General features: G+C 38.1%; 1 protein-coding gene across 1 annotated transcript in view; it reads left to right on the top strand.

Moving 5' to 3' along the window:
• The window catches only part of LOC139685809 (cell adhesion molecule Dscam2-like), a 454184-nt gene that overhangs the window by 374279 nt on the left and 52133 nt on the right, over nt 1-27772 (top strand). The window contains exons 5-10 of the mRNA XM_071582927.1: nt 2135-2252; nt 16624-17090; nt 18024-18168; nt 19718-19869; nt 20460-20570; nt 23308-23469. Coding sequence (XP_071439028.1) covers nt 2135-2252; nt 16624-17090; nt 18024-18168; nt 19718-19869; nt 20460-20570; nt 23308-23469 — 1155 coding nt within the window. The remainder of the gene's footprint in view (nt 1-2134; nt 2253-16623; nt 17091-18023; nt 18169-19717; nt 19870-20459; nt 20571-23307; nt 23470-27772) is intronic.

The raw sequence follows: 27772 nt of genomic DNA, 5'->3' as shown, positions 1-27772 counted from the left end.
GTGAAATGGTAGCGGAAATTTTGTAGTAGAGATGGATGAACGAGTTAATTATAAATATTGTTGATACTAAAGCAATGATTAATTTCCAGAATAAGTTAGGAATTTATTTTATTCTGTCTTGTCCTAGTTTTATATGACTTGGGTCAGACGGTTATAAATAGGCTCAGCCACTAGATAAATTAAATCCTGTAGTCTGATTTGAGTAATTAATTTATTTTCTATTATGTGAGTGTATGGATAGAGTTGATCCGTGTATAATAATAATAATTGTATCTCAGAAGTCGACATATCTTTTTTACCTTGCCTCCGTTCTCAAACATACTTCATTTACCGCGTTTGTCACTGTCCGTAATGGCGCTGATGAGTTTAGCCCACAGTTGCCCTAACTAATAGTTGTTAGTAAGAAAGACCCTCATCCCTACTTGAATGACCTCTAATGAGAAAACATCTCGTCTCAGTGAATACAACACCCATCAGTTAACTGGCTTTATCCAAACCTAGTGAAAAGTATTTGAAAACATTTATCTCAGAAATTAAACTTTTTTTAAATAAATGACCACAGTTTGATCTTTGATTTATTACCATTTGAAATGTATTGATATTTAGTTCTATCATCTACTTAAAATGTTGATATAAGCTATTTCTGACAAATGAGTGCGTATTTAACCTAGTGATCCATATATGCTATGACAATGAGTTTCTGGTACAAATTTAACTCTACAGGTCATGACTACTTGCGAGTACGAGACTAAAGCGAGTAGTCGTACACTCAGTTGCTCAAAGTAGGTGGAGATAGAATGGTACAGAACGAAGATTATCATCACTCTTTTCCTCTATCCCTCCCCCCCAAAGTGCTATCCTAATTCCTGCTTTCCCTGTTTAGCATGGATCGGTCCATGCAAAAACAAATACCTAGGTCTGCTATACATCCGCTGATGATTAAAGGTCAAGATAATTTTGTCTCTTAGACCAATGATATTTTTGTAAAAATGAGGGTATATGACTCATTTTTCGCAAAAAAAAAAAAACACCAAGCAACAGCCGAATCATGAAAGGTTTTGAAATTTTATTCAATTCATTGCATTTAGAGTACTTGAGGTTCATGGAATTAACCATAAATCTGGAGTGCATAAATCAGTTGAAAGCTATGGTATTAATTTTTCTGTTAATTGGACCTGGTTTGATGTAGGTAACACTAGGTTTTTCGGTTTACTCCCGCGCTGTTTGGTTGGATGACAGTTTCGACCGACTGTGGAACGGACAGCGTTGCAGTCAGTATCTTCAGGTCCGAAGACGCTGATTAATATGCCAGAGAAACCGTCAATCGACCACGTGGAACAGCGCGGGAGTAATCCGAAAAACCTCATGTCATCTGTACATCACCGTGGTTGCCGTCGTAACAAATTAATATGGATAATAATCATGGCATACTGGCTTTCTCTGTAGAAATTACACCCAGGAATAACAGGAGTTGCACCATTTTAGGGAACTAGTTGAGGGTTTTAGAGGTTTCAAGCGGAATCAATGTGAAGGAAAAACTTGGAATCCGGTACTTCGAACTTTTGAGTGTCTGGAAATATTGAAAACAAGAAGATTAGGTTGAGGCTATATGGTCAATATAGGTGAACATCCATTGGTTAATTGGGTCAGAAACAGATATTTTATCAACAGAGATAAAGAATAAATGCTAAGAAAAACTTCATATTTGAAGTATTTCGCTTACGCATGCGAATGCCCATTATCTATGTTCCAAAATGTTTTGTGGTTTGCCGTTTTTGCCGATTAGTTTTTTTTCCACAATTTTGTTAAAAAATTACCTTAGGGGTGAGTATTTTTCGGATCGACATAAGAATGTTTTCTTCTTAGGGCGCCATCGATCACGGTAAACCGAACAGCAGCGAAGTTTCAGCCCCTTCTACAGGTATTATCAATATATGACGTACTATAAATACGTATTTAGCCTCATTATGTCGGTTATTTCTTTCTATTCACTTTCCCTATGAAGTTAAGCATCTATTATGCAAGGAGAAAACATTCTTTGGTTGCACTTACTTTATGTCCATTATCGGAAAAGGTATTACGGTTCCATAATTAAATGACATGAAGTGACATCAATTACTACTTTTTCTTTCAGATACTGGGATAATATCAGCTCCAAGAACACTTGAGAGGCAGTCATCCGCCGTAGTCCGTAAAGACCACTCTGTGGTCCTACCTTGTCTCGCAGAAGGTCACCCACCACCGGCGATCCGGTAAGGACGTGTTATCTAAAATATTGTACTTTTTTCCAAGGACGAGAGCTAATGAAATTATAAGGTTTCCGCGTGTACTTTTGTTGGTACCGCAATTTTCGACACCGTGAAAACTTCACTTACATGCTTTGTAGTTGTTGGGTAAATTATAACCTAAAGATTTGGAGAATGTGATGAGAAAATAGGAGAGATATTTGAAGGAAATGCCTCCATACTCAAGATTACCATCCTAACCAACTTCTCCTATTCATTCGACTATAAGATATTACGTCGGAAGATATTTCATTGTAGGGAAGCATTATCTCGATAAATGTATACGTATATAAATATATAATTTTATCCATTCGTAGACCATCAGATTTTCGGCTCATAAAGTTGGTAATGAATGTCCCTTTTACTTAATGTAATTCGCCTGTCTATTTCGCAGAAAACATTTTAATCTTAGCGTGTAAGTCCCGTACAATTTAGATCATTTTATTTTATCGAGAAATTAGGAAAACAACAAAGCGTGGATTAATATCTTCATCATACTTGCCGCAAAAGTTGCATATAAATTATTAGTAGCAACATTTAATAAACACGGGTTCATTTTTCTAGAAGTCCCTCTCGGCTTTTTAGTGTGACATTGTACATAAAGGGATGATGTCTGATGATGTTTTCAGAAGAATTTCACGTGGTTTTCACTACATCAGTTTTTTATTTTTATTATTTTGGTGGAATTTTAAACAAGAAATACAATAGTAATCCTCGGCGCAAAATGTCTTTATTCTTTGGCAGGAGTGTAAAGGAAATTTGACAAGAATAAAGAAAAATTCAGCATAGAGTTACTTAAAAAATATGGGAAATATGTGGTATCAACACGAGAAAATAGTTCATTTGAATAATGTTTCATATTTTTAACAATTTTACGGTTATATTAAACGAAGTATTAAGAGTCATGATGCTTTAACGGAGCTCTTGGGTTTCCCAATGGCCAAAATAACGGGGTGATTTCAATCACCGAACAAGTCAGTATTGAGAAAATACTTCTTTATACTCCTGTATTTTTAACGTGTCAATGGAAACGCGCAATAATCGAATTTTTCTTACCAGTTCAATTCCAACCTATTTCGATGAAAACACACTTTGTAACGGAAGTAGCTGACGAAATATCTCTCGTTTGTCTCCATTCTCCATCAGTAATTCGAAGGTTGCCACCTGCAGGCCTCCATCTTACCTGCCATGAAAGATTCTTACTATATCTTAATAGTAATATATACTTCGCTCCTTTTCCCCACTCTTCTCTTCGGTCAGCAACAAATTGAATGTCCCTCATAGCGTGCTGTCTTATCCGTATCTCTTTCTCCGTATGTTATTTTACCATGATCGTCCAGTCTATGCATAAAATCAGGGAAAGTATACTAAATATGACATTCTCAATCAAATATAATAGGATGGTGACCGAGCCATTTCCAGCTTCTGCTTATTCTATTAAAAATGTACTGGCAATTTCTTCATTTAAATGTTACATTCTATTAAGTAATAAAACTCAAAATTGGACAAATTTCAAGTCTATTACTGTTTGAATAATCACTTCAATGTCATACACGCCCTTTCCGACTCTCTCGTCTTAGTTACCCGTCTGCAATGCGGCCTGCTCTTCTGCATAATTTGTATTTCACTCGGGCTAATCTCAGCCTTGTCATTAATATTCATAGATTATCAAATTAGTTTTCATTGTTATTATACAAATGATCAACATATCTGTATAGAAACTTGTAAGTTCATTCTATTTAGCATGTAGTTCTCTAGGCCCACGAAGGTTTAGCACGTTTAGCTACGACATGGAGCAAAGCGAGCTTCACGTTACTCCCGTTGCAAAGATATGTTAATGGATTCATTGTGTCTTTTTGTGTTTCCAAGTCATCGGTTTTTACGCTTCCATTTCCTTAACGTAGGAAAACGAACTCAGTCCTAGGTTCGTGAGAGATACTGGCACGAGTGCTGAGAAAACACTCACCTTCTTTTTGTTTGAATAACAATTCATAAAGTTTTTCGCAACATGAAGTGCTCCGTTCAATTTCCAAAAGCTGAAACGATGTTTGCTAAATACCTAAATATCCATGCAATGTAACTTTATGGAGTACCTGGTTTCGATAATATGGCATTATTGATAAACTGTGCCAAGGAAAACGCCACTTAATTACAATATCCAACTTTGTAAATATTTCCTAAATTCAAGAGAGAAGAAATAAAAAGAGATTTATGCACTTACTACTCTTTGAAGAAGTTTTCCACAAAAGTACAGAAGAAATTGATACACTAATTTGAAAAATAAACTAATGAGTAATTTCAAAATATATTGTATTTGCGACGTTTTACCCTGCTAAAAACTATAATATCTTTTTTTCGATCTGTGTAGCAGAATGTAGCAGATGTAGCAGAATTAATGAACTTTTCATAACATCAACTGGAGGTGAGTCTTCTACCTCCTTCACTGAATTTTCCAAACCTTCCCTCGGCGGAGCGTTGCTCCTTCTTATGAGAAGGAACGTATTTGCATTAGGAGTAGGAATGAACTTGCACTTACGAGAAGGAATTCATTCACATTTATTTCAATTGATAATGGTGCAATTGTAGCCAGATCCAATTTATTATTTGGGCATTTTCCCGTTTAAATGAATCGTAATTAGCCGAAAAATTAGTAATCATATTGGCGTAACCTTGAGGGTGAGATGGTATTGTGTGTCGAAGGAAATCATTTTCGATCCTTCATCTTGCGCGAGAGGATGGAGATTCTTTTCGATGAAGCCCCCAATAAAAGTATCTAATGATATGGCAACTATTTCCATGAAACGTATTCTATTCTGAATTTACTGCACGTATATAAAAGTTTCAATGAAATAATCTCTTAAACAATTTTTTAAAGATTTCGAGCCTGGGCCATTTTCTCAATACAAAAAGTAACAGTCTACACATTTTCAGTAAATCTTGTAAAAGAGAAATAATTCCCTTATTAGGCAAACATAACAGTCCATTTTTTCTTCTTAACCTGTTCTACTGTTGCACCGGCAAATATCATTTGTATATTTTGCTTATATAAACATACGCTCACATTCGGCGTTCCTGATGTCCAAAAAATGCATTATGTTTTGGTCCTATTTTGGTATTATCATTAGGTAATCTACCGGTTAAGGTAGGTTTTTGGATGGACACAGCTACTAAATATATATTTTGTGCTTCCTAACAAAATAAAAAATCCAGTATCCTGCTCTACATCAGCTCCCTCTTCATCTCTGAGTAATTTCTTCCTCCCTTCATCCCGTCCAACATCCCTATCCTGTTCCTGCCCTTTCCTCGTTTGCCTAACATTCTCCCCTCTATTACAGTCTTCAACATCCCACTGCTGGTTAATACACCCTTCATCCTCTTTTCCTGCCGCCATAGGATTTCTCCAAACTAACCCCTCTCTTCTTTTACCATACCAGGTACTTCCTCATTTGTTTTCTTCTCTGTCCATGTCACCTTTTCCATTCTTCTCCACACCCACATTTCAAAAGCCTCCAGTTGACGTGTATCCTCCTGCTTCAATGACCACGTTTCCGCGCTGTACATAGCTACGCTCCATATCAAAGTTCTTACGAGTCTTTTATTAACATCCTTACTCAACGTCCCTGTCATCAACTCCCTCCTCCTTGTGAAAGCCTCTTTGCCTAGCGCAATTCTCCTCCTTACGCCCATACTACTTTGACCGAGTTGATCCAAAACACTCCCGAGATACGTAAACTGTTCTACCTGCTCTAGTTTTTGCCCTCTTACTTTAATGTTAAGATTAGCCTTTTTCTTTCTATAAAATCGCATAAACTTTGTTTTATTAATACTGATTCTCATCCCATACCTGTCGCACTGAATTTCCAATTCACTAAGCAATGCTTGCAGCCCCTTGGCAGACGGACACACTGAAGCTTGGTTATCAGGAAACCTAACTGATTTTACGAATTCTCCGCCAACTTTCATTCCTACCTCCAGTTCTTCCCATGCCTCCTTAGTCATTTCCTCTACATACAGGTTGAACAGCAACGGTGATAATGGGCAACCCTGCCTTACACCTCTTCCTAACATTGCCCATCCGGACTCCCCGTTCCCCACCGGCACCTGAGCAGTCTGAGACATGTAAAGGTTGCGGATTAGCCTCCTGTCCCTCCAATCTATTCCTATTTTCTGCAATATACACATTAGTTTTCCCAATTCACTCTATCAAACGCTTTTTCGAAATCTACGAAACAGGCAAATACCTCCTGGTTGTATTCTATATTCCTCTCGATTAATAATCTCATCACTGCAAGGGCATCACGCGTACCTCTCCCCTTCCTAAACGCAAACTGGTCATCCCCTAAGTAATCCTTTGCCCTACTCTCTATCCTTTTGTTTATGATCCTGAGAACAACTTTAGCTGCGTGGGATATCAAACTTATTGTCCTGTAGTCCTCACATAATGTAGCCTTTACCTTTTTCGGAATAGGAACTAAAACTAATCTCACAAAGTCTTCCGACCAGATTCCTTCCTCATAGATACTACGAATCAGCCCATATAGCCTCTTCCCCCCACATTTTCCTAAACATTTCAGTAGTATCGCAGGAATGTTATCCACCCCCACGGCCTTTTTCAGTATCATCTCCCTTAATGCCCTTTCTATCTCATCATCGAGTATGCCTGGACCTAAGCCGCCATCCTCTACGTCATGTTCCTTTTCTAAGTATAAATTTGTTAGTCTAAGTTCTTTACTATACAGTTCTTCTATATATTCCTTCCATCTCTCTTGGATCTTTCCTGCGTCAGCTATTACCTTACCCGCCTTATCTCTAATTGCTAGCATAGATCTTCCTTTCTTACTTCTCGATAAAGATTTAACTTTGCTGTACAGCGCACCAATTTCACCCTCCCTCTGCAAACTTTCCATATCCTCGCTCTGCGTCTTCCACCATGTTTTTTTGCTTTATTTGTTGCCCGCCTCAATAGATTGTTTAACTCTTTGTACTTCATTTTGCCTAACTCTGTGTTTACATTCTTTCATTTTTTCCTCTCATCCATCTTTGTAATCATCTCATCCGTGATGCATGGTTTCCTAGTCCTTTTCGCATTAACGGTTCCAATAGTGTCTTTTGCGGCTTTCGATAACCCTTTCTTGATTCTTTCCCATTTTTTCGATAGTGCTTAGCTCTTTACCATCCTCCATGATTTCCTCTACAGCCTGTTGATACTACTTCATTTTTAATCCATTTAATGCTTCTACATTCCATTTCCTAATCCGCCGCCCCTGCCTTATCTTTTTGAAACGGACGCCACATTTCATAACAACTAAATTGTGGTCAGAGACCGCATCCGCTCCCGGGAAGCTGTGCGAATTTATCACACTGTTCCTAAACCTGTGTCTAACCAGGACATAATCTAGCTGATACCTTTCTGAGTCACCTGGCATTTTCCATGTATACCTGCGTCTTTTGTGGTGTCTAAACCAAGTGTTGGTGATGACTAGCCCCTGTCTCCTGCAGAACTCAACTGCTTTCTCCCCGCGGTCATTCCTCGTGCCTAAACCGTAGTCCCCGACCTCGTCACATCTCTTCCTTCGCCTACCATCGCATTCCAATCCCCCATCACTATCAAATGTTTCCCTGAAGGAACACACGTGATTATTTCCTCTAATTGTTCGTATATCCTATCGACCTCTTCCTCCTTATGGTTGCTCGGTGGCATGTATACCTGAATAATAACAAAGTTCGTCGGTTCTGCTTTTATCTCTACTAGTAATATTCTATCCGTTACTTTCTCTATGTTGACTACGCTTCTTCCTATCTCTTCATTTAATACTATGGCAACCCCTCGTTGGCTCTCGTCCCTGCCGCTGCATATTATTCCATAATTATCACTTCCAGTAATCCCCGCTATCCTTCCATCTCACCTCGCATAGACCTAAAATATCTCTTTTTCCCCTTTTCATCTTTCGCTTAATATTCTCCAATTTCCCTGTCCTCATCATTGTCCTAACATTCCACGTTCCTATTCTAACTAATTTGGTCTTCTTCTCCTGCGTCTTCTGTCCTGCTGCTGCCAGTTTTCCCTTGCAAGGGTTTTGTGGGATCACGACCGCAGAAGCCTTGCCTCCCCCGCTGCCGGGCACGACACACGGCCGATTGGGCCGAGCCCCGTTGTTGCCAGGACTCAAAATCTCTAGATTGTCCATTATATTTTATCTTGGGATTGATTATTGAGTCGGTTTCCCGTTGCCTTCCTCGATAGTGTTTTTAACGTGACACCATCACTTACTGGCCGCCCCACTTGGGTCAGACGCCATTGCAGCCGCCTCACTGAGGAACGGACGCTGCGTGGACTACCTTTTGCCTGGCTCCTAACCTTCGACCTATCTGGCATGGGTGACCCTACCTGGAGTAATTATTATTACTCCCGCCAGCACAACTCCAGGGGTCATCGGCACCCGCATCGACCACGTCAAGGTTGTAGTCCGAGGAGGGTTTGTGTGTGTGTGTGTGTGTGTATATATATATATATATATATATATATATATATATATATATGTATACATGTATACATACATAAATGCATATCTTGTACGTAAGTCTCGCAGTGGTGGATAATAATCCTAACCAAGGAGCGAGTGTCTGGCATTATTTACCACAATCTCCAGATATTGTCATCCCCCCTCCGCTCCCAATAGTTTCCTTATGTATCCTACACTTCCAAACCTTCCCCTTCCATCCAGCGTCCTCGTCCTTTCCTCTGGAAACCTTTCCTCAGTTCCTTCTTTCCCTAGAGGAAGGTGGTTTGGCCACCGAAAATTCGGAATATGTGTGAGTTTCATTTTTGATGTGGGTCTCTGTGTTTTTGTTCGCTAGCGCTATCTCGTTTCTCCGTTAAAATTATTATTTACATCCGTGTGACTTTCCTTCAATGTATATATATGTATACACATATATGTACGTACATATATATACACTCACACACTCATATATACATACGAAATATTACTCTGGTTCAAAACTTAGCAAAACATTTAGAAGCAAAGAAAGGATATTTATGAATATTTAAGATGTTCTGACTGTTGAGCCGTTATCCCCAGAATACCGTTCTCATGGGAAGAGTGGAGAGGGTCTATGGCAGGGGAAGGAGTTTGGTTGTCCGCCCTCGTGATCATTATATCTTCGTTTGACATTAAACGTCTGAGGGCATGTTCCTCGGAGCGAGAAAGGTTTTTGATGACCCCAGACCCCACAAATAACTCCGGGCATCCCATTATCTCCAGCATGAACTCACCCACTGAACAAATCTCCACATTAAGAAACCACTACCCTCAACCCATAGTCACTTCCTACCCCTCTTATATCTTATATTCGTGCCACTGCCTCGACCATTTACTCTCCATCCCAATTCCTCAAAACTCCAATATTCTCATAGCCAAAATAGAAGTCATCTCCCTCTAATGTACATCTCCTTCCTCCACAAAGAACGTCTGTAAATCCTTAGAGCCTATAAAGTCTGGAACCTTTCCGTACAAGCGACACCATACAGCCCTTCCACTGAGTTTTTCATCCAACTATTTCAATTGGTCCTCAAAAAAGATGCATTCAAATTTAACAGCATATTTTATTTACAAACAAAATCCACTGCAAGAGGCAAGCGTATTGCTCCTGCATACGCCAATCTTTTCATGGACTAACTCGAGCCCACCTTTTTCCTGCTACAAAACCTCTAACCACTCTTCTGACCCCGCTATATTGACATCTTCCTCCTTTGGCCCCACGGGTCTCATTTATTTATCCTCCTTCGCTTCCGCTCTCAACTCTTCCTTCTTGCGTATCTTTCCCTTCTTCTATATCTAACTCTAACATTACTCTCCTTGATATCGAGGTTTACTTCCAGAACAACGATTGGAACACATCAGTTGACATTAAGCCGACCAACTACCAAAAATACCTTCATTTCATCAGCTGCTTATTACCACACACAAAATGCTCTATCCTTTTTCTCTTGTCAGTCCTTGGCCGCTGTCTCTGCAGCAACACCCCCTCCCTACATATTTACCACATACACAATTCTCTCAAGAAACATGGGTACACAGAAAATCTGCTGAACAACCAACTCCTCAAATCTTCTGCTCGATACTCTCCTTGTCCCAAAACAACCCGCCCAAAATGCCGTATTCTCTTCAGCACAACCTTTGCCGGAGCCCATAAATATCAAACAAATAACATGCAAACTCTACCCCACTATGTAAAACAATTAGTCCTTATCACTTTCATTCCCGCATTGCCCCTCTATCTCATTGAAACGACCGTCAAACTTGCGCGACATTTTCAAATATACTAGGCCAACTGCGCACCCCCTTCCTTCGTTTCTCCTCCGCCCCTCTCCGCACCATCTAACAGCCAACAATTCATATACGGCCATCTTTTTCGACAAGCCACCTCCCTGACTCCCAAATCCCATCCCAAAAATCATTCTTTTTCCACCTGCACCTCAAAAAACATTATCTGCTGCCTCGCCTGTAACTTCTGTCCTGCCTACTACGTAGGTGGATACACTGCCGCGTCTCCCTACACATGAACAAGCACCGCTTACCCCACTGCATAAATCTCACGGATTCATTAATTACCCTATACCTACACGCGCTGTTTCCAATGACCAATCGTTCGTTCTCCGTTTCGGTGATTGAAACGCTTCGCGAATCCTCAGGCAGCATAGAGGTGAGAGAACCTGCGAGATAGTTCGGGTATGGGCGCTTGAAACTTCAAACCTCCCCAGCTCTAAATCATATTCTACACAAGTACGTTAATAATGCATGGCTTCTTCGGCAGCAGACATTTTGGACAGCTTAAGAAGAACGCTATTAATGATCTTAGATTTGAAGAGACGCATTTAGCTGCTTCTTTTAAATATTTATGTATGTGAAAATGTCGTAAAGTATTTCATTTCTTGAAATCTTCTGGATTTAAAATAAACTTTCCTTTTCTTGATTTATTGCATGAATTTCTCTCAAATTGAATAACATTGAATTCTTTTCAAAGTAAATAAATTCATACTGTGAGCAAAGTTTTTCAATATTTCAAATATATTTTCTCCTTCCTTTTGCTTATATAAGTTTCTATATTTCTGACGAAGGTTTAAGTGGCGTTCAGATGAATTAGGATCGTTTGCTGGTTTCCTCCGCGCTGGCATTCTGTTGATTGCAACTTATCCCCTACTTTGCTGCAGGCATCCTTAGGTCTGGCTGAAGTGGAGATCCTCGGGAACATTGCTGTTTCCTTTACTCAGTCGCGGAGGTGTCAGCGTGGCTGATACTCTCTGATTGGTTAATGACATTGGCAGCCGCCACCTGCCATTTAGGAGCAGAAAAGCGTGTCGTAAGTTGGAATACTCGTTTCCAAGTATTCGAAAGGGTGTAGCTGTCCATCCTTATAATATTGTGCACTGTTTCCTTCGCCATTAATGAGAGGATTTCTACATCGTAGGAGTGGTTCTCAAGATATTCCCGCAGAAAATCCCGAAGGAAGAAATTGTCATCAGCTTCGAGGCAGCTCTCTGAAAGCTGCCAAAATTCGCTGCAGACGAAACGAAGGGAAGAAATTACTTGCGCCCAGCAGAACGCAAAGCTACCGCAATCTAACATTACCGCAGCCGAGAGATGAGTCATTCAAGAACATCCTTCTTCTACCCGATAACAAAGAAAGAGTTTCTGTCATTTTGGACGGAACAGACCATGAGAAAAATCGCCTCGATGCTGGCGAAGCCTTCCTACTCAAAGCTGCGCTCTAACTCGATAGCCAAGATGATATGGTGAGACAACTAATCAAGAATTCATCAATCACGCTCGAAAAGAAAACAGTCCTCTAACCCTCCGAACCGAAACCACCACTGCTCTACGGACTTCCAAAGGTGCCCAAGGAAGGCACGTCTCTCCGACCCATTGTTAGCACCATAGTGCATATATATATATATATATATATATATATATATATATATATATATATATATATATATATACGGGCTTAGTACTGGGTGAACTCTGCCATCACCTACCAAACCGACCTTCGGGTTGATTACTGTGTTTATGGTTTGTATCAAGATGCATATATATATGTCGGTTTGGTAGGTGATGGCAGAGTTCACCCAGTTATATACATATATATATATATATATATATATATATATATATATATATATATGTATGGGTCGCAAAAACTAGACCAGGTAGAAACAGTTTACCTATCTCGCAAGTTAACGAGTATATACACACACACATATATATATATACTATATGTGTGTATATATATATATATATATATATATATACATATATATATAGTATATGATCTGCTGGTCTAGTTTCTGCCATCCTGTTTTATCGTTTAAATCAGCCTTTCTTTTTCTCGGAAACCGCATAACCTCTATTTTTATCCCATATCTGTCGCACTAACCCTCCAATGCATCCAGCAGAGTTTGCAACGCCTTGGCTGACTGACAAACTATGTAAAGCATGGTCATTAACAAATCTAAGTGATTTTATGAATTCCCCACCGATTTTAATTCTTACATCCAGTTCTTCCCATGCCTCTTTTATCATTTCCTCCACGTATGCGTTGACAAACGAAGGTCATTTACAAGCATGGACACCCCTTTCTGACTCCTATTCCTAACACTTTCCATCCGGACTCTACATCTGCCACTAGCACCTGGTCAGTCTGACTTGTACAGGTTTTGGGTGTCTCCTATCCCGCAATCTACTCCCATTTTATGTTATACATTCATTAATTCAGTTATATACATATATATATATATATATATATATATATATATATATATATATATATATATATGTATGGGTCGCAAAAACTAGACCAGGTAGAAACAGTTTACCTATCTCGCAAGTTAACGAGTATATACACACATATATATATATATATATATATATTTTTTTTTTTTTAAGGTAATCTACCGGTTAAGGTAGGTTTTTTGATGGACACAACTACCAAACAAATATTTTGTGACTACTAACAAAACACAACCCTAAATTCTACTCTACACCAGGTCCCTCTTCATCTCTGAGTACTTTCTTCCTCCCTTCATCCCGTCCAACATTCCTATCCTGTTCCTTCCCTTTCCTCTTTTGCCCATCATTCTACCCTCTATCACAGTCTTCAACATCCCACTGCCGGTCAACACCCCCTTCATCCACTTTTCCTGCCTCCATAGGATTGCTCCCAACAAACCCCTCTCTTCGCCCACCATACCAAGTACTTCCTCATTTGTTTTCTTCTCTGTCCATTTCACCTTTTCCATTCTTCTCCACACCCACATTTCAAAAGCCTCCAGTCTACGTCTATCCTCCTGCTTCAATGACCACGTTTCCGCGCCGTACATAGCTACGCTCCATATCAAAGTTTTTACGAGTCTTTTCTTAACATCCTTACTCAAAGTCCCCGTCATCAACTCCCTCCTCCTCGTGAAAGCCTCTTTGCCTAGCGCAATTCTTCTCCTTACGTCCCTACTACTTTGACCGTGTTGGTCCAAAACACTACCGAGATACGTAAACTGTTCTACCTGCTCTAGTTTTTGCCCTCTTACTTTAATGTTAAGATTAGCCTTTTTCTTTCTAGAAAATCGCATAACCTTTGTTTTATTAATGTTGATTCTCATCCCATACCTGTCGCACTGAATTTCCAATTCACTAAGCAATGCTTGCAGCCCCTTGGCTGACTGACAAACTAAAGCTTGGTCATCAGCAAACCTAACTGATTTTACGAATCCCCCGCCCACTTTCATTCCTACCTCGAGTTCTTCCCATGCCTCTTTGATCATTTCCTCTGCATACAGGTTGAACAGCAACGGTGATAATGGGCAACCCTGCCTTCCACCCCTTCCTAACACTGCCCATCCTGACTCCCCGTTTCCCACCCGCACCTGAGCAGTCTGAGACATGTACAGGTTGCGGATTAGCCTCCTTTCCCTCCAATCTATTCCTATTTTCTGCAATATACTCATTAGTTTTTCCCAATTCACTCTATCAAACGCTTTTTCGAAATCTACGAAACAGGCAAATACCTCCTGGTTGTGTTCTATATTCCTCTCGATTAATAATCTCATTACTGCAATGGCATCACGCGTACCTCTCCCCTTCCTAAACCCAAACTGATCATCCCCTAAGTAATCATTTGCCCTACTCTCTATCCGTTTGTTTATGATCCTGAGAACAACTTTAGCTGCGTGGGATATCAAACTAATTGTCCTATAGTCCTCACATGACGTGGCCTTTACCTTTTTCGGAATCGGAACTAAAACTGCTCTCACAAAGTCTTCCGGCCAGATTCCCTCCTCATAAATGCTACGGATCAGATATATATATATATATATATATATATATATATATATATATATATATATATATATATATGATCTGCTGGTCTAGTTTCTGCCATCCTGTTTTATCGTTTAAATCAGCCTTTCTTTTTCTCGGAAACCGCATAACCTCTATTTTTATCCCATATCTGTCGCACTAACCCTCCAATGCATCCAGCAGAGTTTGCAACGCCTTGGCTGACTGACAAACTATGTAAAGCATGGTCATTAACAAATCTAAGTGATTTTATGAATTCCCCACCGATTTTAATTCTTACATCCAGTTCTTCCCATGCCTCTTTTATCATTTCCTCCACGTATGCGTTGACAAACGAAGGTCATTTACAAGCATGGACACCCCTTTCTGACTCCTATTCCTAACACTTTCCATCCGGACTCTACATCTGCCACTAGCACCTGGTCAGTCTGACTTGTACAGGTTTTGGGTGTCTCCTATCCCGCAATCTACTCCCATTTTATGTTATACATTCATTAATTCCACCCAATTCACTCTATCAAACGCTTTCTCGAAATCTACGAAACAGAAAAATACATCCTCATTGAATCCTACGTATATTCTTCTCTATTAGTGACCTCATTACCACTATGGCATAACACGTACCTCTCTCCTTCCTGATCCCAAACTGATCATGTTTCAGTTTTAAATGTGATTTCGATGGAAATTAAAAGCGTGTTGAATTTGGTCCTAGCTCCCCAACAACAGGATGACAACACTGAGGAAACCCGTAAAACAGCCCAATTCATACAGTTTCATCATTCAATAAATTATATATTCCATGGACCACTAAGAGACGACGCGTTTTTAGGTAGAAGTTAAGTTAATTTTGAGTTACTTTTAAATAAGCACGAAGAACAACGAGATGACTACTTGTATTTGATTTTTTTGCTCCCCGATTCAGCTAAGATTAATTCGATCGTGCAATGCTTAAGTTAATTTCCCAGTTACAGTATAGTCCGTAAACGATATTTTCAGTCCTGGCATCGAAGAAGGCGATAAATACCGACTGTATAGTTCCTGAAATATTGCTTCTAGAGCCTATTGACCAACAACGAACAGTTTTATAGGCTTCATCAGGTACTTAAAAAGTAAGCCTCGAGGCAGAGATTATAGACGTGTGTCAGGGAGAGGAGGGAATTAATTGGTGGTGGGGGGTTTTGTGGTTATGATGGGAAGGATAAATGGACTGGAGTATAATGTGTGATGTGGTATGAGGCTCATGATAGGGGCGAGGGGTAAAGGGGGATGGACAGCGGATATGGGATGATCCGGAAGGAATTTTAGAATTCGGTCAAAAGAGCACCTCCGCTCATTCTAAAACACTCAGTCGGAAATATGTCATTTCGCCAAATATTTGATGGACCAAGGGCATTAGAATAGTTTTCGCGCAACTCCATGCCACTGTGAAAAAAGGACTTTCGACTGGCGTCTTGGACCAGTGGAAAACCCTCGTCTATGAACATGTTTTGGATCTCGCGAGCAAAAATGACTTCCTCTTCCATTTCCCCCACCTAGATAGCCCCCTAACCTTTGTCCCTCCTCTGACCCCCACCCTCTGCTGTTTAATCTGATACTAAATCACCCAATCGCCATGAATAATTGATTGTAACGTAATCTTAGAAAATAACCAATTCTCCTGTGCGTAATTTTTTTGCGAGAGATTTATTTTGTTGTTCGATAAACATTTATTAAATTACAAGATTTTGGCCACCTACGAAAGTTGCAAGGACTTCTTTCCATTGCGGGTTGGTGCCAGCATTTAACTCGTACTTGTTGGATAGGCAATTAGGGATGCGAAAGACGTCTGAAATAGTTAAAAGTAACGAAAAATTTTCCTCCATAGAGAATTCATTCGCTTTTGCACAAAGAGATCCGGAAACAAGCCCGGACGACACCTTAAACCCTCACGCACGGAATTACCCTACTGAACCTTGCCTTTCTTACCCCCCTTCGCCGCACCCCAGCTGGTTCCGGCAGGACAGGCATCAGCTGCACGGCCTCGAAGAGGGTGAGCGCGTATTCCGCGTGGCCGAGTGCCTTGTCATCCTTCACGCGGAGGACGCGGACGCTGGCCGCTACGTGTGCGTGGCCAACAACAGCGCGGGTGCTGAGCGGATCGAGGTGTCGCTGGCCGTCTCCTCGCCGCCACTCGCCGCGTCGCTGCACCCACGGCACGCTGTCGTCGACGCCGGCCGACGGGCCGAGTTCCGCTGTCACGTATCCGGAGCGCGGCCGGGGGCGTCCATCTCGTGGCTCAAGGACGGGCAACCGGTGGGTGGTGCTGGGTCAGGGCCGGGCTCCCGGGTGTCCGTGGACGGCGGGGAGCGCCTGGTGGTGGACCGGGTGCAGCGGGAGGATGCGGGCATGTACCAGTGCGTGGTGCGAGCGGACGAGGACAGCGCCCAGGGATCGGCGGAGCTGCGGCTCGGAGGTGAGAGAGTGCGCGGCGGCTTGAATGGTGGCAGTCGGTCGTCCTCACTCGGTGAGAGGGTGGCGATCGACAACGCGTGCGCCACGGAGGAACAAGCGGACCAAATTGATTGATATACTGTTTCATATTATAGAATTATACGTCTATTAAATTTTATGCCATTATTTTTTCATAAAACATTTTGCCAGACGTTACCATAATTCCTTAAACATATTTCACATCAGGGGCGAGGATTCATGTTATCACGCAAAAATGTTCACATTCTTCAAAATGCTCAGCTCTGGAAAATTCATGAAAACTTTGATTTATTTTTGTGCAGCTTAAAGGTGTGTTGTCATGTTTATATACGCTTATAGTCATCATTAAATCATGATTGAAGACTACTGTATCAATTAAACAGCAACTAGAGGAAGTTAATCAAACTTCTAGGTGCAATTAGCATTGGTGTATTCTTGCATGAAGTAAAAATATGTTCCATTTTATTTTTATTTACCTTCCTATTTTAAAATGGCTATTTTCGTACAATACAAGTATCTAGCCTGTCATAGTAACAATTCTGTTTATTGCATAAGTATATTTATCACATGTTTCACATTCAAAATAATTCCCATCTCTGAATAAGAGTGGTTCAAAATATATCTTTTGCTAACTTTTTGTCATTTAAGCGATATATTTGGTATGAAAAATCAATTAAAATTAAATTTATTTTTTAATTTTCTCTTTATATATGGACTTTATTTTATCAAAAAGTACTAATAACTTTATTACAAATTATGTATTAATCCTTATTATGAATTTGCAATAAGATATTTTTCTGATGAAATTCAATTATTATGTAAAATATTTGATGAAGCTCACTATATTTTACGTATTGGTATCAAATTATTAGTAAGTTATTATTGAATGATATGCTTATTTTCTCTTCCTTACTAGCGGCCCATCCGATACTTATTTACAAATTCATCAGTCAAACCCTCCAACCTGGACCTCCGGTGTCCCTGAAGTGCATTGCTACAGGAAATCCAACACCCCAGATGAGATGGACGCTTGATGGCTTTGCCTTGCCTCAGAGTGAAAGGTAAGAAAAAGAATATTCAAGCTGAGTATATTCCCACATGAATAATATTAATTATGCATAAAGCTATGAAATAAATATGCAAGTCTTCCCCTTTGAATTCTATGGTTGTCACTTTCACCAAATCTACAATTCTTTTGGAGCGTTGTAGATTTGATGTTAATTTTTATCACAGTGTATTTAAGGTATGCTACGTTAATCTCTTTTATTATTCAGGCATAATTAGATGATAAAATGACATTTGATAATCAGCAACCAAGTTTTAGGTAATTGCCATCGTATCATGCCATGCTAATGTTTATTTCACACTTCTCAGTCATGTTATAAACTTCCTGCAGTTCTAAATATTGAATTCTTTTAACATGAAACTTCATTAAGGGAATGCCTGAATATTCCAAGTTAAAAATCCAAGAATTATGCTATTTTAGCTCTCCACCCTTCTCTCTTCAGAGATCTCAATTGATTTTCTCCTTTATCAAATCTTCCTCCATATCTTTTTATGATTGATGCCTTTCTTAAAATTTTAATTCTGTGTCATATTAAAATAGGGGGATGTGGTAGTCCATGTGTAGAGCATTAGACTGGAGGGCCCATGTACGATTCCTGGGCATGCCTCTCAGGGTACCCTCAGGTTCACCTGATGTGTGTGATGTTTTGGGTATCAGTACTCCCTGGAAAAGAGACCATAGCATGGGTAAAGGATCTGGCCTCTCCTACCTTGATTTTTGAATTTCACATGCCATTGGGTTTGGCATTGGGTGAACTCTGCCAACTCTGACTGAATCAACCTTCAGGTTGAATACAGTGTTTATAGTTATTTTTATTTCAAATATACTTCTTTCATGTCATTAACCTATTAGCCTTTCATTTTTGGAAAACTTTTATGCATCATTTGAGCCCCAGTTAAATTTTCCCCTCTTTATTTGCTGTCTCCAATAGGTGCAGTTTTCTTTTCACCAATGCTTCAATGAATTAATTAATTAACCCCTCAGCATTTCCATTTTATTTTCTTACATTTTCTCCAGTGAAATATATCCATCCCTTTCAGTATTTCTATCTCTTTTGTGGTGTTGTCACCAAAATTTCATAATTAATTAAACTAAGATTATGTATTTTGGACAGCTTGCTTTACGTTTCACCCTTTGGTGTATTATTCCGCTAGATAATCATCTCCCGATAATTAAGTTGATTAGCTGATTTCATACCTATTCCTTTATACATCACCACTAGATAGAAATAGACTTTTAATTGTCCAAACTTTCTTTTCCAAGTATCAGTGGAATTTGTATCTATACCATTAATAGCTGACTAAAAAATTTAATTTCTAGCAATATCATGGAAGTGAGCTTGTAATTATTTTTCTTTGAGCTATTTGTACAATCAAATTGTGCTCAATGAAGTATTTTAATGTAGGCAGTAGACTATGCTATGCGGAAACTAAATGGAAACTTTCAATTCTGTTTAGTCTGTAATTTTTTTGTATAATATGAATTGGAATATGTTTTTTAATGATCTTAATATGATACTAATCTTTCTTTAATTATTCTCTCAGGTTTTTGATTGGCCAGTATGTAACAGTGCATGGTGATGTTATAAGCCATGTCAACATCAGCAATGTTCAAGTGGAAGATGGTGGTATATACCAATGTACAGCAAGGAACCGGGTGGGCGAAGTCACACATTCAGCTGATCTCAGAATTTACGGTATGATTTAAATAGGGCATCATCTTTCCCACGTACGGGCATGAAAATTAAAATTACTTCAAAAGCCCTTTTCTCTCTACAGAAATATTTGCTCACACATGAAAAACGTTAGAGCATTTATGTAATATTTTGTTACCTTGTTTGTTAAATGAATCTTAAATTTTTTGATAAGCAGAGTAATCGAAGATGAATATAAATAAATAAAGCTGCAATCAGCATTGAAGTGCTTCACTAAGTTGAAATAATGTACTATCAATGGGAACATATTTTCCATTAAATATCATATTTAATTATTGTATTGTAATAATTCCAGATTTCCAAATTATTTCAATCTTAATAATTTAATAATGAAATATGCTAACTATAATTATGGAAACTTTGAAAATAACTAGTTTTACCAAATTTTGAATGCATAATTACTAACTGATATGTATGATCTGCTTTACAGCCTAAATGTGGTTCCCTTACTGGATTTTAGAGTTTTATTGAAATGTTTAATTAAAATTGTAGCATGCAGCTGAATTTTATGATAACTTAATTTTCAGTAGCCAGTAAATGAATGTTTCTTCTCTTTTTTTTTCATGTCACAGGTTTGCCATCCATTAGACCAATGCCTAACGTATCTGCAGTCGCAGGCGAGTCATTATATATTACTTGTCCAGTAGCTGGGTATCCTATTGATGCAGTCTCTTGGGAGAAAGGTAAGTGACTATAAAATTCATCAAACAAAGATTTCTCAACATTAAAACATGTGAAAATTAGCATTTAGTGTCAATTTAAATATGACGATCATCAGTTGTTTATGATAGTTATATGAAAATAAAAACTAAAATATGAGTAATGAGCAATTGCTCCAAACTCAGTCTGAGAAGATATTTAGCCCGAAAAGCTAAAAGTAAATGGAGATACATTATAGAAACGTGTTTAATCCCATATTTTTAAATGAAATTATTTTGTGATAAAAGTGCAGGTACGCATTATTTCTCGAATGACTATTTCCCATTATTTCTCGCACATGAATATATGTACATATTAGCAATTGGATCAACTCTCTTTCCACTTCTAGTAGAGGTTGTCATGAATTGCCTAATTTCCTTAAAAATATTGTTTCTTAAGGCATGGATTTTACTAGTTCACATATGTGAATAATATTTAATTCTGTTAGACTAAATGTTGAGCTGCAAATAGGACGTTTCGATACACAACTTGTCCATCCTCCTCAGTGCATCGAGTAAGAATCGGCACTCAACGCCTTGAGGACGATGGACAAATTGTCTATCAAAACATCGGCCATGGAAGATGCAACCCTGTGGAGAGCCCAAGAAATCTTCGCCCAGATTATTTGCCGGCAAAGCACCATTTCAAGACATTTTTCTTTCATCTCATTAAAGTCAATAATAAAATATTCATTTTACCGTTCATATGTAAATAATAGGGTGCCATAATTTTTTTGGTGTTTACCATCACTATGAAAGTTAATCAGCATCATCTTCCCAACTATAGAATATCAATGCCCACAAATCTGGTTATCCCAGAAGACTTATAAAGAGCACACTATACCTTAGATATTAATTTAGTCCAATAAATACTTGTTTTGGAAACATCAATATATATAGATAATGCATGTGTAAAACAATTTGGGGTTACATTGGGATTATGGTTTAGCACAGATTTAGGAACAATGTAATCAATTCAAAATATTTCTTGGAAGAGAATTTGGATTCAATATGATTTAGTGCAAGTAGAGTGAGTCTATGTCAAGAGGATGAATTAATGAATAGGGAAAACAAATAAGGAAATGGAATGTAGTGTTCTTCAATTGGCAGGGAAGAGGTAGGAGTTCCAGAAGGCAGAGGAAAAATATAAGAGGACAAGGAGACAGGTGCAGCTACAGAAAGTTGGGAACATTTTAAAAAAGGAATATATAATGCCACAAATGAAATTACATGGACGGTTACTGGGAAAAGAACAAGAAAACCATAGATTACAGATGATATGATAAGGTAAAAGGTGAATGAAGAAAATGGAAGACTATATACAGAGAATTAGGTAGAAGGAAGTACAAAGAGATAAAAAATTGAGGCAGGAAAATGGTAGGGCAAAAGAAGTGTGTTGGAAGATGCAGTGCCTTTCGTCCCTTCCCATCATTTTATTCAATAGTAATTAATTATTTACTTTGCTTCTTTTTTTAATAGTAATATACCTTTTGAAGGGCAATCATTATTATATCTATTAGAAGGCAAACTATCCTTAGAAAAAAGCATGTCTAAATATAATAGTTCATTAATAATTTCATAATCATCATAAGATGATTTCATAAAAAACTGATTTGGACAACAAATTACTTTATCTCATTTCTGTTTTGTCTTGCTAGGTGACGCTTACAAATAAAGGTTTGTTCACTGTTGTATTCATCCAAAACTTACCTTGTATGGTGGACTACAAAAACTGAAAATTGAAAGGAATTAACTTACAAATTAAATTTAACACAATAAATAAATTGGAGAACAAGATATCTATTTTCATTATCTTACACTGAAAGAAACTTCATCTCATGTAACCTTTCAGGCATTTAGGCATAACTGTGTTTATAATATTTCCTCTTTATGAGATGCTATTCTCTATTAGCATGTTGTAAAATCTTCTTTCAAAATAGTTATTTTTCTCATCCTCCTGGTATTCTCATCATCTTTGTTTGAAAAAATTAAGCAAAAGAATTTTTAATGTACAATCATTTTCTATATTTATGGAGTTCAAAGATTCAGTCGTGGTTCTGGACTCATCCCCACCCAGAAATTAAGCCCATAAATCATACATTGGCATGCAGATAATCATTTCTCTCTGTACCTCACTTGAAACAAAAACTGCATTCAAAAATGAATTTTTTGGTATGGCATTCAAATTGATTAGGAAACAAGAAAGGTTTTATTAAAGTCTGGTACAGTATTTACCATTGTATCGTCATGTTTTAATGCTAAATTTAGTCTGCCTTAGCTCACCATCCATATGGCCAAATCATAATTGCCACCACAAATGAGAAATAGAATTCATAGCCAAATTTTCAGAAGCTAATATAGCACATTTTTATATTCTTTTGTTTCATTGAATAAAGTAAGGAGGGCAGCATCCCTTGCAAAGTAGGTGTTAAATGAATTACTTAACCTGATTGCTGCGTCTAATGTCACCAATGGGACAAATATTTCCTCTGAATCATGAACCTTGCCTACCATGACATTTTTTAAAAATGTGTATTGGTATCAGCACATAAAGCAGGATTTTTTTTCTAACTATAGATTAGCCATCAATGGGAATCGCAGAAATAGTATGATAAGGAAAATTTGGCAGCTTTTCATGGTAGTGAGTGTTTTTAATTCTAATTCATGCAAGCAAATCAAAATCACCTGTTTGTTTTATACCAATGAGATATGATCATTACAGGAGGGCGCAAGCTTCCCCTGAATCGCCGCCAAAGGGTTTTCTCCAATGGCACGCTGCGCATTGAAAATGTCCAGAGGGCACCTGACCGAGGGCTTTACAGTTGCACAGCCTCCAACAAGCAAGGACGGTCAGCCTTCCAAAGTGTCAACATAAATGTGATAGGTAAGATGGTTTATATCTTTGCTGGTAAGGTTAGTTAGATGGGTCTTTTAACCCAAAGTCCACAGTTTCAAATCACACCTCAGGCTTGAGAAATGGCTCAGCCCTGATGATTTGGCCCCTGGGAAGCTTAATGACAAACCAAGAGTGGCTTATCAGGATCCAAATGGGCTCACAGTCCACCATAGGCATTTGAGGAGCCAAAAAGTATGTTGCTACCTGCCAACAAGAAATCAAAGGAAAGTATTTTTTATCAAAAATTAATTTTGGTAATTAACAGAAAAAATTCTGTACAACATCCTTGGTGAATAAAACATAAGTCACTAAATAAAAATAGTGTTAAATTCATTGGAAATAATTTTTTGCATAAAAATTTACATGTTATAGTTATACCAAATCTCAGAAAATGCTATGTAGCAATGATAGAGGAAAGACTATAAATGAAAATGGAGAAATGTTTAAAAGTACTACCCTAGATAGGTTACAGATACTTGTATAAATGTAATAATTATATTAATTAGTATTTTTAAATTGGTACATGTATGATCTATTATTTAAAGAGGATTTATCCCCTAAATATTTAACCTAACTTGCACAAACCACATTAATATTTGAATGTATGTTCAATAATTAGAAAGATTTTATTGGACTAATTTAATTTGAAGAGTGTGCTGCAATTTTTTGGTTGCACTTACAGTTATGCATATTTCATTAGTAAGCCTGAACTATGAATTCTAAATATTCTGAAGTAGCTTTTTACATTTTCCATTGTGTCCTTATCATTGTCAACTGCCATTGAGTCATTTCTTCCATTTTTTATGGTGCGATTGCCTTGCAATTTAAAAGGTATTCTATAAAAATCAAAAAAAAGCACAAAATAATGGATCAATAGAGCCAAAACTTGATAAACTCAACATATACAAAAAGCAATGGTTTCAGTAAAATTATTTAAAATCCAATGTATAAATTATCATGAGTCTGAATTTGCTTGACCCACAATTAATTTACTTCACAATGATAGATATATGACTCTCTTAATTATTATAATAATTTTTAGTCACTAAAATTTTGTAGTATTTAAAAAATAGGTCTTGGAACAAACTTTCTCGCCCAAGTTGATGAGTGCTTGAATGTAATACCGCATTGAAAAACTGCCTTTCTTTTCACATGAAATAAAAAATCATTTTCTGACAATACTACCTTGATCAAAAATTTCCCGGAATTTATTCAGAAAATTAAAAATACAAGTTTATTCATCTAAATCTATATTGTCCCCTTCAAAGTAATCCCCATCGACTGCAACACACTTATGCCAGCGCTTGATCCAATCCTCGAAACATTTTTTATATTCGGTTTTCGGTATGTCCATCAGTGCTTCCTGCGATTTTTCCATTACTTCCTCTCGGCTGCTAAAACGCGTTCCCCGCAATGGTTTTTTAACTCGATTGAACAGAAAGAAGTCACAGGGAGCCAAATCAGGTGAATTCGGTGGCTGTTGGATGGTATTTGTTGCATTTTTCGTCAAAAAATTACGAATAATGATAGCACTGTGCGACGGTGCGTTATCATGGTGCAAAATCCACGAGTTTTCTGCCCACATTTCTGGTCTCTTTCGGCGAATTGCTTCACGCAAACGTCTCATAACGCCCAAATAATACTCTTTGTTTACTGTCTGGCCTTCTGGCAAAAATTCATGATGCACTACACCGTTGTAATCCATGAAAACCGTCAGCATTGCCTTCTTTTTTGACTGAAAACGACGTGGTTTTTTTGGTCTCGGCTCATTTGGTGAACGCCATTCACTTGCCTGATGTCTGGATTGCGTGTCGTACTCATAAACCCACGTCTCGTCTCCAGTAATGATCCTTTTGATGAATGTGGGATCGGATTCAGCCTCGCAAATCGTGTCTTTTGCGACGTCAACACGGTCTCTTTTTTGCATGAAATTGAGGTCTTTTGGCACCAACTTTGCTGCTACACGACGGAAACCCAAATCATTAACCACAATGTCTTGGGCGGATCCATAGGCAATGTTCAAGTCCTCCGCTATTTCTCTGATGGTTAATTTGCGGTTATTGACCAACATTTCTTTTACTTTATCAATTTTTTCACCGACTTTCGATGTCGATGGTCTGCCACTGCGTTCATCATCTTCGATTGACTCACGACCACTTCTGAACCGCTCGTGCCACTGGTAAACGACCGTTTTTTTTAGAGAATCGTTGCCGAAACACTTTTCCAACATTTCCAACGTCCGTGCGCCACTAAATCCGTTTTTTACGCAAAATTTAATACAAGTTCGTTGTTGCAAATTTAAATCCATTTCTGAAATTGTAAAAAATCGCCATCACACACAGAGATAGATGTACTCTTGGCTACGTAACTTTTGCAAATGTCAAGTTATGACACTAAGATTTAAAGGGAATATCAACAACAGATGTACCAATTTAACAAAAAAAACAGAACTCAAATCGGAACGATGGGAGCGCCACACGGTGGTTATTCCGGGAACTTTTTGATCAAGGTAGTATATATCAAAGTAAGAGTAAATATTTTTCACATTTTCCAATATGAGGGTAATCCCAGAAGTACATGACCCAACAAAGAAAACACAAAAATTCTGGAAAAAATTTATTTATTTTTCAACATTGACTCCTTTCAGCTCTATACACTTTTTCCAGTGATGTTCTATAGGTTTGATACCCATTTTATGATAAGAACTGTCTTTCTCCTCAAAATAGCCATTAACTGCCGACATCACTTCTTCACGGTGGGAAAATCTTTTACCACCGAGCCATTTTTTCAAGTTTACCCACAGAAAATAATCTGAGGGGGCTATATCTGGGAAATAGGGTGCATGAGGTAGCAATTTAAACTTTAATTCATGAATTTTGGCCATTGCAAGAACAGATTTGTGACCTGGTGCATTGTTTTGATGAAACAACACTTTCTTCTTGGCCAAATGCAACTGCTTCTGCTTGATTTCTTCGCTCAAACATTGCAATAAGTTCGCATGATACATGCCATTGATATTTTTTCCTTTTTCAAGATAGTCAATGAAAATTATCCCACATGAATCCCAAAAAACCGGCACCATGACCTTGCCTGCAGATGAAACAGTCTTCGCCTTCTTTGGAGTTGGTTCTCCCTTTTGAATCCATTGTTTTGACTGCTCTTTTGTCTATTGTGATGTAATTGACCCATGTTTCATCCATGAAACAGCATGAAAATTCTGCTTTGTTGCCGTGAAACTTTGCTAAGTACTCAATTGAAACATTTTCACCACACTGGTTTTGCTCGAGTGTGAGCAAACGCAGCAGCCTTCTTGCACACAGCTTTCTCATGTCCAATTTTTCCTTTAATATGCAATGTATCGCATTTTTTGAAATGCCTACTATGTCTGCTAGCTCACGCACTTTCAGTCAATGATCATCCAGGATCACTTTGTGGATTTTCTTCATTGTTTCTGGAGTCGTCACCGCATTTGGTCGACCAATGCAATGCTCGTCTTGACCGCTTGTACGGCCTTGTTTAAACTCTGTTTCCCAATATTTTACTGTTCTAAACAATGGAGCAGACTCACCCAGAGTAAAATCCAGCTCAGCTTTTATATTGGTTGGGCTGAGGCCTTTCAAAAAAAATATTGTATATCATAACGATGACCAATATTCTTCATTTCCATAAATTCACTGAACAAGTTCACTATTGATGGCTGCCAAAAAAATACCAAACAGCGTAGCATCTTTCAACTTGAAACATATGCTTTATTGATTGCCTACTTTCTAATACAGTGATATTTTTCAAACAACTACCGTCATCTCCAGGTCAGGCCGGGTATGTAGGTGCAAGTTTCAGAGCCAATAATTTGGCAATTCAATGAGATTGTTTGGCACAATTATGCACTCTGAGGTATTTATCTCTACATAAAATAATGTGACAGATGATTTTTCTTTTCATTAATTAATCATGTATTCTCTTACAGCTTCCATATGCTGTATTATTTGTTGCACACTGGATACTCATAACACCTATTTTAATCATTTTTTTTCTTTAAATGTGACAGTAATATGATTAACACACAATATGAGTTTTTAAATTTAGAATTTAGTAATTACAGGCTTTAAGAATTTCTTATCATAATTTTAATTATATATGACTCCAAATTGAAAGTTCTCACTTTTCCAAAATAATGTATCTTCTGCATTCATGACGTTAAGTGTCCATTTACATAGAGGAAACTTTGAAAGATTGAAAATTACCTAATACAATTTTAAAACCAATTCTACCACCTTTTTCTGACAGAAAA

The sequence above is a fragment of the Hetaerina americana genome, unplaced genomic scaffold, assembly GCF_022747635.1.
Source record: "Hetaerina americana unplaced genomic scaffold, ioHetAmer1.1.p SCAF_12, whole genome shotgun sequence".
Lineage (NCBI taxonomy): Eukaryota > Metazoa > Arthropoda > Insecta > Odonata > Calopterygidae > Hetaerina > Hetaerina americana.
The sequence above is the reverse complement of the archived record's forward strand: the minus strand, read 5'-3'. Positions and strand labels throughout refer to the sequence as shown.